This window comes from Canis lupus, chromosome X (assembly GCF_011100685.1).
Source record: "Canis lupus familiaris isolate Mischka breed German Shepherd chromosome X, alternate assembly UU_Cfam_GSD_1.0, whole genome shotgun sequence".
Classification (NCBI taxonomy): Eukaryota; Metazoa; Chordata; class Mammalia; order Carnivora; family Canidae; genus Canis; species Canis lupus.
Window position 1 is genome coordinate 121448032 of NC_049260.1, and position 13967 is coordinate 121461998.

The 13967-nt window shown below is 42.1% G+C and overlaps 2 protein-coding genes across 3 annotated transcripts in view; one reads left to right on the forward strand and one right to left on the reverse strand.

Moving 5' to 3' along the window:
- Positions 1-13967, forward strand: part of LOC119868539 (melanoma-associated antigen 9-like) — a 778808-nt gene that overhangs the window by 261529 nt on the left and 503312 nt on the right. The window lies entirely within an intron of this gene.
- GABRA3 (gamma-aminobutyric acid type A receptor subunit alpha3) overlaps positions 10299-13967 on the reverse strand; it is a 309088-nt gene continuing 305419 nt past the window's right edge. For both annotated transcript variants that reach the window (XM_038588582.1, XM_038588581.1), the window contains exon 10: positions 10299-12579. In XM_038588582.1, the coding sequence (XP_038444510.1) occupies positions 12244-12579 (336 nt within the window). In that variant the 3' untranslated portion in view covers positions 10299-12243. The remainder of the gene's footprint in view (positions 12580-13967) is intronic.

The window sequence follows — 13967 nt, forward strand, 5'->3', positions numbered from 1 at the left end:
GTAGTATATGATTTTAACATATTCTTTCAATCCATAAACATGGGATATCTTTGCATTTATTTGTGCCTTTGATTTCTTTCATCAGTCTTTTTTTTTTCTTTTATTCTTATCTATGATAGTCACACAGAGAGAGAGAGAGAGAGAGGCAGAGACACAGGCAGAGGGAGAAGCAGGCTCCATGCACCGGGAGCCCGACGTGGGATTCGATCCCGGGTCTCCAGGATCGCGCCCTGGGCCAAAGGCAGGCGCCAAACCGCTGCACCACCCAGGGATCCCTCTTTCATCAGTCTTATAGTTTTAAGAATAGTGATATTTCACCTCCGTGTTTTTTTTCTTGTTTTTTTTTTAATTTTTATTTATTTATGATAGTCACACACACACACACACAGAGAGGCAGAGTCACAGGCAGAGGGAGAAGCAGGCCCCATGCACCGGGAGCCCGACGTGGGACTCGATCCCAGGTCTCCAGGATCGCGCCCTGGGCCAAAGGCAGGCGCCAAACCGCTGCGCCACCCAGGGATCCCTCACCTCCGTGGTTAAGTTTATACCTCAGTATTTTATTCTTTTTAGTGTTATTGTAAATGGGGTCATTTTTTATATTTCTTTCTCAGATAATTCAGTTAGTGTATTGAAATGTTACTCATTTTGCATGTTAATTTTTATCCTGCAACTTTACTGAATTAGTTGATTAGATCTAACCATTTTTTTTTTCTGAAGTAGGATTTTCTATATATAATCATGCCATCTGCAAATAGAGGCAGTTTTACTTTTTCCTTTTCAATTCTGATGCCTTTTATTTTTCTCTTACCCGATTGCTCTGGCAAGGACTACCAATACTATGTTGAATAAGAGCAGTGAGAGTGCATACCCTATCTCTTTCTTGATCTTAAAGGAAAAAAAAATTCAACCTTTTACTGTTGAGTATGATGTTATCTGTGGGCTTATCATTTATGACCTTTATCATATTGAGGTATGTTCTTTCTATACCTAATTAGTTATTACCATGAATGGCTGCTAAATTTTATCAAATCCTTTTTCTACTTCTGAGATGATAATAAGATTTTTTTCTTTCACTCTATTAATGTGCTGTATTACATTAGTTGATTTGTGTATGTTGAAACATCCTTGCATCCTAGGTATAAATTCCATTGAATGATTCTTTTAATGTGTTGCTGAATTTATTTTTCTAGTATTTTATTGAGAATTTTTGCATCTATATTTATCAGGGATATTTATCTATAGTTTTCTAGTAGTGTCATTTCATCGCTTTGGTATCAGGTAATGCTGGCCACATAAAATAAGTTTGAGAGTGCTTCTCCCTCTTTCATTTTTTTTTGGAGAAGTTTGAAAAGGATTAGCATTAATTTTTAAATGTCTGGGAAATTCATCAGTGAAGCCATTTGGTCCTTGCCTTATCTTCATTGAGGAATTTTTGATTACTGAGTCAATCTCCTTACTAGTAATTAATATATTAATACTTTGTTTCTTCTTGAGTCAGTCTTTGTATATTCCAGTATGTATTCAGTAGATTCTATGTTTCTAAGAATTTTCTATGTTCTTTAGGCTGTCCAGTTTTTTGGTACATAGTTTATACTATTCTCTTAGGATCCTATGTATTTATGGGGTACGTTCATATGTAATTTATGGGATATTGTTCATATGTAATTCTGGTGATTTGGGTCTTCTCTTTTTATCTTGGTTAGTCTAGCTAAAGTTTTGTCACTTTGATATTTCAGAGAACCAACTCAAAGTTTAGTTAATATTACCTATTGTCTTCCTGTTCTCAATTTTCTTTCTTTCTTTTTTAAGTTTTTATTTATACAAATTCCGCTCAGTTAAAATACAGTATCATATCTGTTTCAGGAGTACAGTATAATAATTCAACACTTTCCATATAATACCCAGTGCTTATCACAAGTGCACTCCTTAATTCCCATCGTCTATTTAACCCATCTCCCCACCAACTTCACTTCTGGTAACTATCAGTTTGTTCTCCATAGTTAAGAATCTGTTTCTTGGTTTGTCTCTGTCTCTGTCTCTCTCTGTTCTTCCTCTTTGTTCATTTTATTCATTCCTAAATTCCACATATGAATGAAATCATATGGAATTTGTCTTTCTCTGACTGACTTATTTTGCTTAGCATTATGCTATTTAGCTCTGTCCATATCATTGCATATGGCAAGGTTTCATTCTTTTTTTTTTTTAGAAAGGGAGAGAGTGCGAGTGAGAGTGGGTGGGGGGGAGGGGCAATGGAAGAGGGAGAGATCCCAAGCAGGCTCCACACTCAGCATGGAATCCAATGTAGGCTCCATCTCACAACCCTGAGATCATGACCTGAGCTGAAACCAAGAGTCAGATGCTCAACTGACTGTACTGCCCAAGTACCCCATACTAAACGTCCTTAAAAGATTATTATTTTTTGTCTGATATTTTTACAGATCTCTGTATTCTTAAGGTTAGTTATTAGAGCTTTACCAATTTCTTTTGGTGGCACCATATTTACCTGCTTTTTCATGACCCTTGATTCCTTGTACTGATATCTGCACATTTGAATAAGTGGTCTCCTCATAGGACTTTTTATGTTTGCTTTGGCAGATGTAGTTCTTTGCCAGGCAGCTCAGATTCAGTTTCTGGATTTATCTTCCAGTAATGTCCTTGGGCTGGTGAGGCCTGCCATTAGGGTCTATTTTGGGGTGAGGAAACCATTTGAACTCTGAGGTGAGGGGTGGGTGGTGTGCCTCTGGCTGAGACCAGCTGGATAAAACTGCTGACTTGGTTCCTTACCCAAGTGAGTCTGTAGGATGGGCTCTGTGGTTTCCTAGAATCTCTGAGCAGAGTTACTAGATGTTCAGCACTGGGTGCTATATTCAGTAGCAGGTGGGGCTATGAATTAGTTTTTCTGACCTGGTAGAACAACAGGACAGGACCTAGGGCCTGCATGGCTCATTATTTGGGGATCCAAATCAGACCAAGGTGTGCACTGAATTTCCTGGTCATGTAAGGCCACTGCTTTTGCTCTGGAGATAGGGAAGGCCATGGGCTGTGCTTTCTGTTCAGGTGCCGCTGTATGTAGGGCTATTGAATAGGCTATGCAGCTTCTGTGCTTTGGTAAGTTTCCCTAATCAAGCAGGCTACACGTTAATTATTCTAACTTGGGTTCAGTGGGAGAAGCAGCTCTAAAACCAGTAGAGCTCTTTATTTGTTGTCTGAACTCAAGCCTACCCACATTCCAAATTCCCTGGCTGAATAGGGCCTCTGGATTTGCCCTGCAAACTATGATCTCTGCCTGCCCTTCTCTCAGCTTGAGAACTGCTGGGCTTCACAGCTTCTAGGTGGTTTTAAACAGCCCTTCTGGTCAGATGGGGCTTTCTATGGCAGGTAGGACTATGTCTTAGCCCCCTTACCTGGATAGGAGAGGGGAGCGGCTGCTCTAGACTACCTCAATTTCCCAAGAAGGCTTTGATTGGAAGAGGCTGGGAGCTATCCTCGGCCATTTCTATTACTTAATACCACTGCCCATGTGTAACATTGCAGTTCTTTATGTGTGGCATTCCTTTGCTCTGGGGACGATCTACTCCACCTGCTCACCTCTTGGCTCAGGCAACTCTGGGCTTCACATAGTCTGGGAGTTCTCACCAGTCCTTCCAGTTGGGTGGAACTGGAAAGCACTTTCCACAGTGGGCAGGGTTATTGCTCAGCACCTGGCCAGGCTGTGGGAAAACTAAGCTGTAGTGCCACCAAAACTCCTTGGATCCACCAAGGATCCAAATCAGATAGATCTGCACCCACACTGAGTTCCTAGGGCAGACTATGTCCCCAACTTGGTGCTGTACATGAGTAAAGTCACTGGTTGGTATTACTACCTGTGACCTGCTGGGACAAACTCAGTCTGCTCGTTATTACAGGCCCCTCCTTGTTCTCCCTCACCGTCAGATTCCCAGTGGTTGGTTCATGCAAATTCCCCTGCAATCCTCATGGTGTGAGACCAGAGTAGGGGATCCCACAAAGCTGGGGAAGGCTGGTTGTCCCCCATGGGTTCTCTTTTCCCAATGAAGGAACTGGAGGCTCAGGTGAGACCTCTTTGTATAGAGATGGATTGTCCTGGGTGAGGGGCAGTGTGCAGTTAACGTGTAGTCTTACCCTTCCAATGTTATCTGTCTTGGCCTCTGTGATACAGGATTGTGGGGCTTCAGCCTCAGTCCTATGTCCTGGGTTTTCTCAGTGGCATCTTGTCTGTGAATAGTTATCAGTTGTTCCTCTTATGGGGGGGGGTGAAATCAGGAATGACTTCTATGTCACCATCTTGGTGACATCACTCTCAATAACAGTGTTTGGATTAAAATATTTATTCCCTATGTATGAGTAGCAATTAAAGATTCCAGTGATCTTCCATGTACAGTAGCTCATTCAGTCCTAGTGTTCCCTGGAAGTTTTCTTACTACATTCATATTATATAGAAATAAGTGACTCCCCAGGGTCCTACAAGTGAGACTATGGTATAACCCAGATTACAATTCAGTATTCTTGCTTTCCAGTTCCTGTGTCTTTTTACCACTCATACTTGTTCTAACAACCACCAGCTTTCCTCTATGACCTAGTTGATATCTCATTCTTCTCATGGGTTTGGAGAGAGGCTAATTTGAATCAAACCTCTCACATGGCCACATATTAATACTTATAAGAGGAGGTGGTCATCTGCCCAAGGTTGAGATTATTCTGCACCAGTCATCATGGCTCTTTCAAGGGTATAGTAGTATGGTTTGTGACCTAAGACCAAAGTATATAGAACAAATTCCCAGATGAGACACCACTAACTTGAGCCACCAGCCTTGGGTATAATTTTCCACTGATCTTAACCTGGTAGAGGCCTGCTAGTGCCATAGAAGCCTGGAAAAGTTTGTAGCTCATCATAGAAGATAAGCACAGCATGAATGTGGCTTGAGGAAATTAATTTCAGAGTCAGTATTAGCTATTCCTCACATCAGCACAGAGGGAGTTTGGTGATGAATGAGATTGGATTTCACTGGATGATACTATTTCTACTAGGAGCTCTCTAGCTTTCCACTTTGCCAATAAACATTTGTTAAGCTTTCCTAGTTCTCCTCCCATGAAGAGGCAGGGAGGGCACTGGTATTATTATAGGCTAGATCTCTTTTTCAGAAAGGAGACCCAGCTTAAAGTGTATAGAGATCTGAGAGCCCTTGCCCAACATGACACTAGTAGGCACAAAACTCCATCTGCTAGAATGCAGAGTCCTAAGCCCCAGCCTGGTGCAGCTTGCAGGGTTGTCCTGAGACCATGACAAAATTTAGTGGTCTGCAGTGGAACCTAGCAGTATTATTAATATTCTCCTTCATGGACTTCTGTTCATTTCATTTGAAACTTTAATGATGTGAGAAAAGGTCTGTAGGCTTTGGAATAGTGTGAGTAAAAGTGCTTGTTGTATAGCAAGGCTGGAGAGTGGCTGTAAGCATGAGAGACTCTAAGATTCTGGGTCTGTAAGAAGTTGGCCTGGAATGGAGCCATCAACTCTAGGCACCAGCAAGTGGCTTTCCCCAAAGCAGCTCACATGTACTGCTATCATCTTTCAATGTTTATAGAAGCCAACCATCTGTCATAGGCCAGTAAGATGATGGTCTGTAGTCAGGTTCTCAGGTAGATAATAGGTTATGCCCCCCACATCACATTCTAGGTCCAGAGCCACTATACTCACCATCCATTCTAATGAGTAGAATGCCTAGACAGGACAAATAAATTTAGCCATATATCTCATTATGGTCTTTTGCATTTCTGGGCCTTTGTGCAACTGTCTTGCATGCTCTTCTTTTCTTTGCCTGGCAAATTATGAATCATCCTTTAAAGCTCAGCTAAGAAATGTCCACAATAGCCAAACTGTGGAAGGAGCCTCGGTGTCCATCAGAAGACGAACGGATAATGAAGATGTGGTCTATGTATACAATGGAATATTAGCCATTAGAAATGACAAATACCCACCATTTGCTTCGACGTGGATGGAACTGGAGGGTATTATGCTGAGTGAAATAAGTCAATCGGAGAAGGACAAACATTATATGGTCTCATTCATTTGGGGAATATAAAAATTAGTGAAAGGGAATAAAGGGGAAAGGAGAAAAAATGAGTGGGAAATATCAGAAAGCGAGACAGAACGTGAGAGACTCCTAACTCTGGGAAACGAACAAGGGGTGGTGGAAAGGGAGGTGGGTGGGGGGTGGGGGTGACTAGGTGACGGGCACTGAGGGGGGCACTTGATGGGATGAGCACTGGGTGTTATGCTATATGTTGGCAAATTGAACTCCAATGGGAAAAAAAGCTCAACTAAATAGTTATTTAATTCAATAAGTTATTTGCTTAATTTGGACTGTGGTTTTAGTTCCACATGGTGGTGTGCGGGGGCATCTCCTCTTTATACGGCTTAGTCTAGTGGGAGATTGCAATAGTAACTGTTGGGATACTGAGAGCAATACAGAATGGAGTGGGAGCAAGCACATGGCTATTCGATGGAGGGCAAGGCATGAGAGACATGAGCTTTCAAGTACAAACTGAGGAATAAGTAGGAGTCAATGAGGTCAAGGCAGGAAGGGAAGAAACATTCCAGACTGAGAAAACACTCTGCATAAAGGCCCTGAGACATATTAATACTTGATGTGCTGTTGATATGGCTGATGCGTTATGAGTGAGGCAGGCATTATGGTAACAGGAGGCTAAGCAAGAGTTTTAAAGGGTATTAAATAGACAAGTAACATGATCTGGTTTATAGTTTAAAAGGCTAGCCGTGTTGTGATCCAGGTGGGATCATGATGAAGGCTTGGACTGGGGTGCTGGTAATGGAAGTGGGGCAGAGGTGGTCCAATATGATATTTAAATTAGAGGCTGAGTGCACAAGATTGTTAGATGTGATTAATGTGGGGATGAGAGAGAGGTGTCAGGAATTCCTTCTATGTTTTTAGGCTTGAGCATCTGGGCAAATGCTGCTGCTTTTGTTAAAGATGAAGTAATAATGACCAAGGGAAGGATTATGTGGGTTGAGGAGTCAATAGTTTTTCTTTGAACATACTAAATTTGATGTGAATGAGCTAGACTAGAGATGTTGATTTGCTAATCAACAATATAAAGGGGGTGTGACAGTTTTTATACATGTCTACAGGTTTTTTGGCATTCCTATTAATAGGTGAGGTCTGTGCCCTTCCTCTTGAATCTGGGCTAGCCTTAATAATTCTGTTGTAACCAACAAAACACAGTTACTTCCCAGGTTAGGACAGTAAAACCCAGACAGCCTCCAACTGTTTCTCTCAGAACACTGTTCTCCATGAGGCTTCTTCTAGAGATAGTACCTCTCAGAATCCAGTGTCCATGCTGTGAGAAACCATAAGGAAAGGCCATGTATGGATGCTCCAGTCAATAATCAAAGTTGAAACTTTCCTTCAACCATCACAGCCTGGCTGCCAGACATATGAATTAAGGACACTACCTCCTACCTGGTTTGGCACCCAGAACCTCCCTTATCTTCTTGGATTAGAACCCGGCCTTTGCCCTGATGGACAGGACTGGAGATGAGCAACTATTATGCCTCTATCTTACCACAAAATCCCCTGCCACATGGAACTTTAAAGAATATTCTTCATCACCAGATGTTCCTGTCAATTAAGTCACTTCTGCTTATTTAAGTCTTCCTTTCTGAGGTCCTGGGCATTGTGGAGCAGAGAGACAAGCCATCTCTGATGTGCCCTGTCCACATTCCTGACCCGTAGAAATAGTAACAGTTGCTGTTTTATGATATTAAATTTGGGGGTAGTTTGTCACATAACAAAAGATAATTGAAATATGTAGTCACTGAAGCTATCAAGACAGGTAAGATCATTCAGTACAAATGTATAAAGTGACAAGAGAAGAGGAAAAACACTTTAGGAAAGCCCAGGCTTTAAGAGATGAGAGAAGTTGAATAGGAAAATCATGACCAAAAAAAAAAAAAGGTAACAGGGGAAAAAGTAGGGGTTATCAGGAGACTGTGATGTCATACAAACCAAAAAATGAAGTAATTGTCAACAGTGTCAAGTGCTGCTGATAGGTCAAGTGAGAAAACTGAAAAAATGCCTTTAGGTTTTAGTTAACCAGGGCAGTGGTGACTCAGCAGGAGTAGCTTTATTGAAAGGAAATAATAGAAATAGAATTCTTTTAGAAGAGAGGAGCAGGGATGAAGAACAAAGGAAAGACTGGTCTTGGAAGGGAGGCCAGCTTTTGCCTATGACAAAAGGGAAGGGAGTGATAATATGTGAAGATACCACAATTTCTGTTGATTTCTTCACAAGAAGTTTAGAGTTCCTTCTGATGGTTTCTGTTCTCCCCAAAGCTGAACCTTTAGAGGGGAAAACAAAAGGAGAGGTGTTTATTTCCTAGCATGTGCTCTTAGCTTACCTGGAGGACCTCTGCCTGATGCCAGCACCCCCTTAATCTTCTCAAGGTAGGATCCAGCTTTTCTCATGATAGGACCAGAGCTGAACTACTAAAAATCCTATATGTCATTATAAGACCCTGCCACATCAAGATCAGGCCAAGGACATGATGTGGGACTTGGAGAGGTCATTATTAGACCTGAGTTTGGCCCCTGCATTCCTCCATTTAGCTATGTTGTTGTCTTGGTGTTTAACCAAATTCTTTTGAAGCTGCTAATACATACGAGTTGTGTGACAGGCAACCAAAGGATGGGGTTTGTGTTCCTGAGGTGGGCTGATGTGGGGGCCCCAGGATATGGTGACATGCAGAGGTAGAGTGAGCTACTAGGGTGGCTGCTAGAAAGAAAGCATACTCTCTTGACTTGGCTCTAATCAGAACTCCATTTTACTAATTTGGAAACTAACTCTGAGCCCAATCTGTGATGGGGTTGAGCCCTGGCTAAAATCCAGGTGTTCATTCTTCCCAGTGTTTTCCTCATGATATCAAATTGTTGGAGGTCCAGAAGCAAGGCAAAAAAGATCCAGGTTGCTCTCTGATGGAAAAGAGTAGTTAGGCCTGAGAGGGCAGCTTGCCCAGTCAACAAGGACAGACACCTTTAAACTTCACTCTAATGGATGGCCACAGGATTAACATTTCTAGGTAGAAGAGAGCCTGTATAATTCTTGTTGAGACTGAAGAAAGATCCCTGCCTCCAATTCTAGGACTCATTTGACAGAATTTCCCCTAATTGCATTCTTCCTTTCCTGTTTTCCTTCTTGTTCCATGTTCTGCTAGACTTGTTGGAAGAATTCAGAGTTCCAGAGGGCCTCCTTCCTAAGCTCAGACTGGGAAGCCCTCTGAAGGGTGTCATAACACAGATGCATCCTAGACAGGCCCATGAGCTATGCTTGAGGAAATCACCTGGCTCCTAGATGATGGGGGTAGGGTTGAACTGGTCAAGGAACTATGAGGTTGTTGCAGCAGCAGGGCATCCATTAGATGGCCACAGGGCTAGAACATGCAATGAGGGTCAGATTGGCCAAGTCTCTAATTTTATTTCAGACAAGAAAACTTTTTATGTGATTTGAAATGCTCTTAAAAAGAGATTACCCCCATCATCTAGGAGCCAGTTGATTTCCTCAAGCAGATATCATGAGATTATTTCCCAGGCTTTTCCTAACTCTGTAAGAAATAAGGGTCATCATCCATTTCCCAACACATGAATCAACCATGTGTCAACCAGATACCCACTCTGCCTAATATATATTGCCTAAGGGAACTATTACCTAAGAAAAATGGTAATCAAAGGGGAAGAGAAAGCCTTTAGAATTTCAATGAGAATAACTATTTCCTGGAAGTGGGTGAATTTAGTAGAGGAAACAATGCAAGTGTTTCCTTCTCTTTCTCATTAGGTAATGAGACCCTTGAGTCAATCAAAGCTATGTTTGCACATGGGTTCCATTTTGGATCACTGTAATAGGTCTCTTGTTCTGGAGATAACCCTTTTCCAGATAACACCTTTTCAGTGGTGTTAAGAAATATAAAGTAAGGGTGTCTTGAGAGTAGGGGTGAAAGACAAGAGTACTGCCTATCATAGGCAAAGAGTAACCAAAAAAGTTACCTTGGGGTGCCTTGGTGGCTCATTCAGTTGAGCATCCAACTATTGATTTTGGCTCAGGTCATGGCCTCAGGGTCATGGGATCAAGCCCTACATCCCAGGTCAGGCTCTGCACTCTGTAGAATCTGCTTGAGATTCTTTCCTTTTCCCTCTGCCCTCCCCACCCCACTCATGCACACTCTCTCAAATAAATAAATAAATAAATCTAAAATAAAAAAAAGTCCTTCAGTCTGAGTACAATTCAGAAGTTTAATAAACAGCCGCTAAACATTGCACCAAAGCATTTGGAAACACAATTTCTACAGAAAGGCAAAGGTCAGGCTTTCATTCTAAACTCCTTTAGACGATCATTAACAGCCCCACCCACCCCACCACCCCCCAACCCCACATATCCACAACACTACACTCATCTAGTCATGAATTTGCCTACAGACATACTCTTAGAAATAATGGGACTGGCATGCATTATCCCAGCAATGGCAAGGAAGCGGGGGATGGGGGAGAAGAATGGGTACAAAAGCAACCAGTGGCTAATGATAGATCCCTTAGGAGCTTTGCTTAGGGAGTGGACAGGGGGAGTCTGATTTTGGTGCCATCGTTGCTTTACTTTGAGCTTCTAGGTTACTCTAGACTAGTGGCTGGGACTGCCATCTTACACAGTATCATTCCATTGAGCCATGACTATTAGAAGTGGTCTCCTTGGACATATTATCACTTCTTTCTACAAATCTTTTTGGTGTCCAGCCAAACTGTATTCAGGAGTCAGCAGGACTGTTGAGGTTGTCCTGATTCAGAGGTCAAGTGGACCTGGCTTTTCAGTCCTGTCTTCATTTTGGTCTTTGGAAAGAGACCCATTATAGTTCTTTATTTCAGACACTTGTAAGGTGCCCAGGCAAGTCATTCAAACATTTGAGACTCAGTTTATCTACCTTATACAAATTTTTACAATTATACTACATTAAGAACAAATGAGATCAAATGGCCCCTAAATAATACATTAGCAAACTGGTAATAGTGATTCACTTGACTAAAAAATCAACTAGATTCCAATTCACCCCTCTAAGAATTGCCATCAACAGAGGATCAGAGTTCACTGACATAGTGAGAACAGAGTTCTTAGGCCTGGGATAGCATTTAAGGTTTAGAGGGCATGGAAGGAAGAATTTGACTTTTACTTTCCATTGGCCTTCTCTTTTGAACCAGACTTTAAGCTTTTACCACCCAGCTCAAATCTCTTGCCCCATCCAGTATTTGACTAGTTACTTTTGTAGGAAGATAACTTTCTGATCTAATTTAAAAAAAAATATTGTGTAGGCATTTGATCTAGATCTTTTTGTTTCTGTTTGTCCCTTTTTAGTATAAATTACAAAAATACTTGATCCTTTTCCTGAAGAATTTGCAGGCAGTAATGAGTCCAAACTAAGCAGTGTCCAGCTGGCTACAAGGCCTAGGAGATGGGGGCGGTGGTGTCAAAGGGCTTTCCTGAAGGAGAGATATACCAAGAAAGATACTATTTTCCTGAGGGGCTGAACACGACAGAGCATCAGCCATCTTGGGGCCAGGCTGGTATAGTTGGTTCTATCTGTTTTGGCAATATATTATTGACAGTGGTGAGCCTCAACTGTCCCCACTAACCTCCAAGCCAATAAAGAGGCTGGGGCCAAGTTTAGAGGTTGGCACTGGCTCCTGCCTTTGCTATCAGTACCTTTTTGCCTACTGGGCAAAAGGAAATGGCAAGCCAGGACCACATGGGATAGCCTGTCTCCCAGGTGAGTCAGAATCATCTGATCTGGACCAGTCAATAATCCTCCTTGGTCTGGACCACTCAAATAGCCAAGGCTCCCACTATAGGTAGTAGAGTCTCCTATTCTTTCTGCAGTGGGCAGAGTGCAATAAAATACATGCAGTGCCCTCAGCTGGGGGAGACTGGCAGGCTAAGATGAGCAACTGAACAAATGGCAGTGTTTGGCTCTGATGAGGGTATACTCAGCAATGTCAGAGGGACAAGTAATTTTTGTTATTATTTTTTCATTGAGATTCATAAATATGAATTGAGAGTCACAACTTGATAGTTAAAAAGAAGAATCCTGAAACACAGAAAGGGGACCCCTGGGGTTTGGGTGCCTGGATGCTTCCTAAGGTATACAGTGCTCTGGTTGCTGCATCACCACTATCTAGTGTTTGCGGATCATGCCCTTGATAGCTGACTCCCGGTTGACATAGGTGGCCCAGTAGACCAGATTAAAAATGGCAAAAAGCACAGGAAAGATGATGCGGGAAATTTTGTCAACCTTGCTGACACTGTTGTAGGTCTTGGTCTCAGTCGGGATGTCCTGCACGTAGGTGGTCTTGGGTGAAGCAATAATTGTTGGGGTTGAGGAGGCACTGGGAGCAGCGCCCTTGGAGATGGTAGAGAACTCAGTGTCCTTGGCCAGATTGATGGGATAGGTGGTTCCCACGATGTTGAAGGTGGTGCTGGTTTTCTTTGTTGGGGCTGCTGGTGTTTTCTTCTAGGAGCCAGAAAACGTAGGGGAGAAGGGGGGACAAAACAAAAGCTAATTAATTCATTATACAGAGCACCTTTAGAGGCTGTAGGAAGGAGGAGCCATGAGGGAAGTTAAGAAACAGGGGCCAGGAAGCCAATAGCACTGAGTAGCCAGGTTTGTGTCTAAGGATAATTGAAGATGAGCTTGAAAACAGAAAACTTGTATCATCCTGGTTTACTAGCAATGTGGCTTTGGCCAATTCACTCCTCTTTGTGTTTTAGGCTCTTCATCTGTAAAATGAAAATCAAAATATTTGGCAGGGTTGTTGAGAGGATCATATGAAAGAATGGTGGTAAGAATCACTGGAAAACTGAAATGTTGGTCACATGTAGGGTCTTATATAATCACATGATTTGATCCTCACAGTAACCCTATCAAGTAGGTAGGTGAGATTACTCCTATTTGACAGATGATAAAACTTAGCCTCATACTGAGTAGCAGAGCCCACACTAGCAACCTGGGCTCCTGACTTTTATCCAGGCTGTACTGTGTTGCTTTCTATAGGTGCGAGGCACTTTTTGGTTACCCGAGAAATAACTCCAAAAGGCTTCAACCATCAAGTGGCACATCCCCTGTGAGGAAGAGAGCTATGTGAGTCTGAAAGTCATTTCATCTTAAAGACATAATAAATACCATGGCATGTTTACATGCATCATTACAACAGTATCTCACCCTTCATGCACTGTAAATGTGTTCAGCAACCTAGGAGGCACACCAGGGTTTTCCACTCATACATGGCTGCAGGCAGGAGCCAAGGCCTCCCCAGGGAGCTATGCAAATGTTTCCCTCTGACACAGCAAGCCCCTGGATGTTTCTGCTTTTGTTAAGAAACTCCCCTTTGTAAAACAAAAACAAAAACAAAAAACAACGGGAAACAAACATGCACACATGTGCTCATTTTTTCCCACATATATGATTTGTGTAAACAAGAAGAGGAAACAAAGCTCAGGTCTAGATCAGAACAGAGTGGCCGAGGTCATAGTCTATAGTTTTTGCTGCCTCCCTCTGCACTCTGGCCTTTTCTCCTTTTCATCTCTTTTTATTTTTAGGAAAAAGTGTGGATAGATGAGCTTCAGAAATGCCCAAGAATATCTGATAAAAAGTGACAACTACTTGCATTTTTATAATTGCATACACCTCATTTGTTTCCTTTCTCAATGTTACTTTGCCTTGAAGCATCTGTATTTTACTTTACTCTTCTGCTTATTACTTATATCCTTCCAGGGTTTCTCTGCCACCTTCTCCTCTGACCTCTTTCTCCTAATCTCTTTTTTCTTCTTTACATCAGAGTCCCCACCATTTTGATCTTTTATCCCTTTTTGACCATACTGCCATTTACCTTCCTGGTCCTA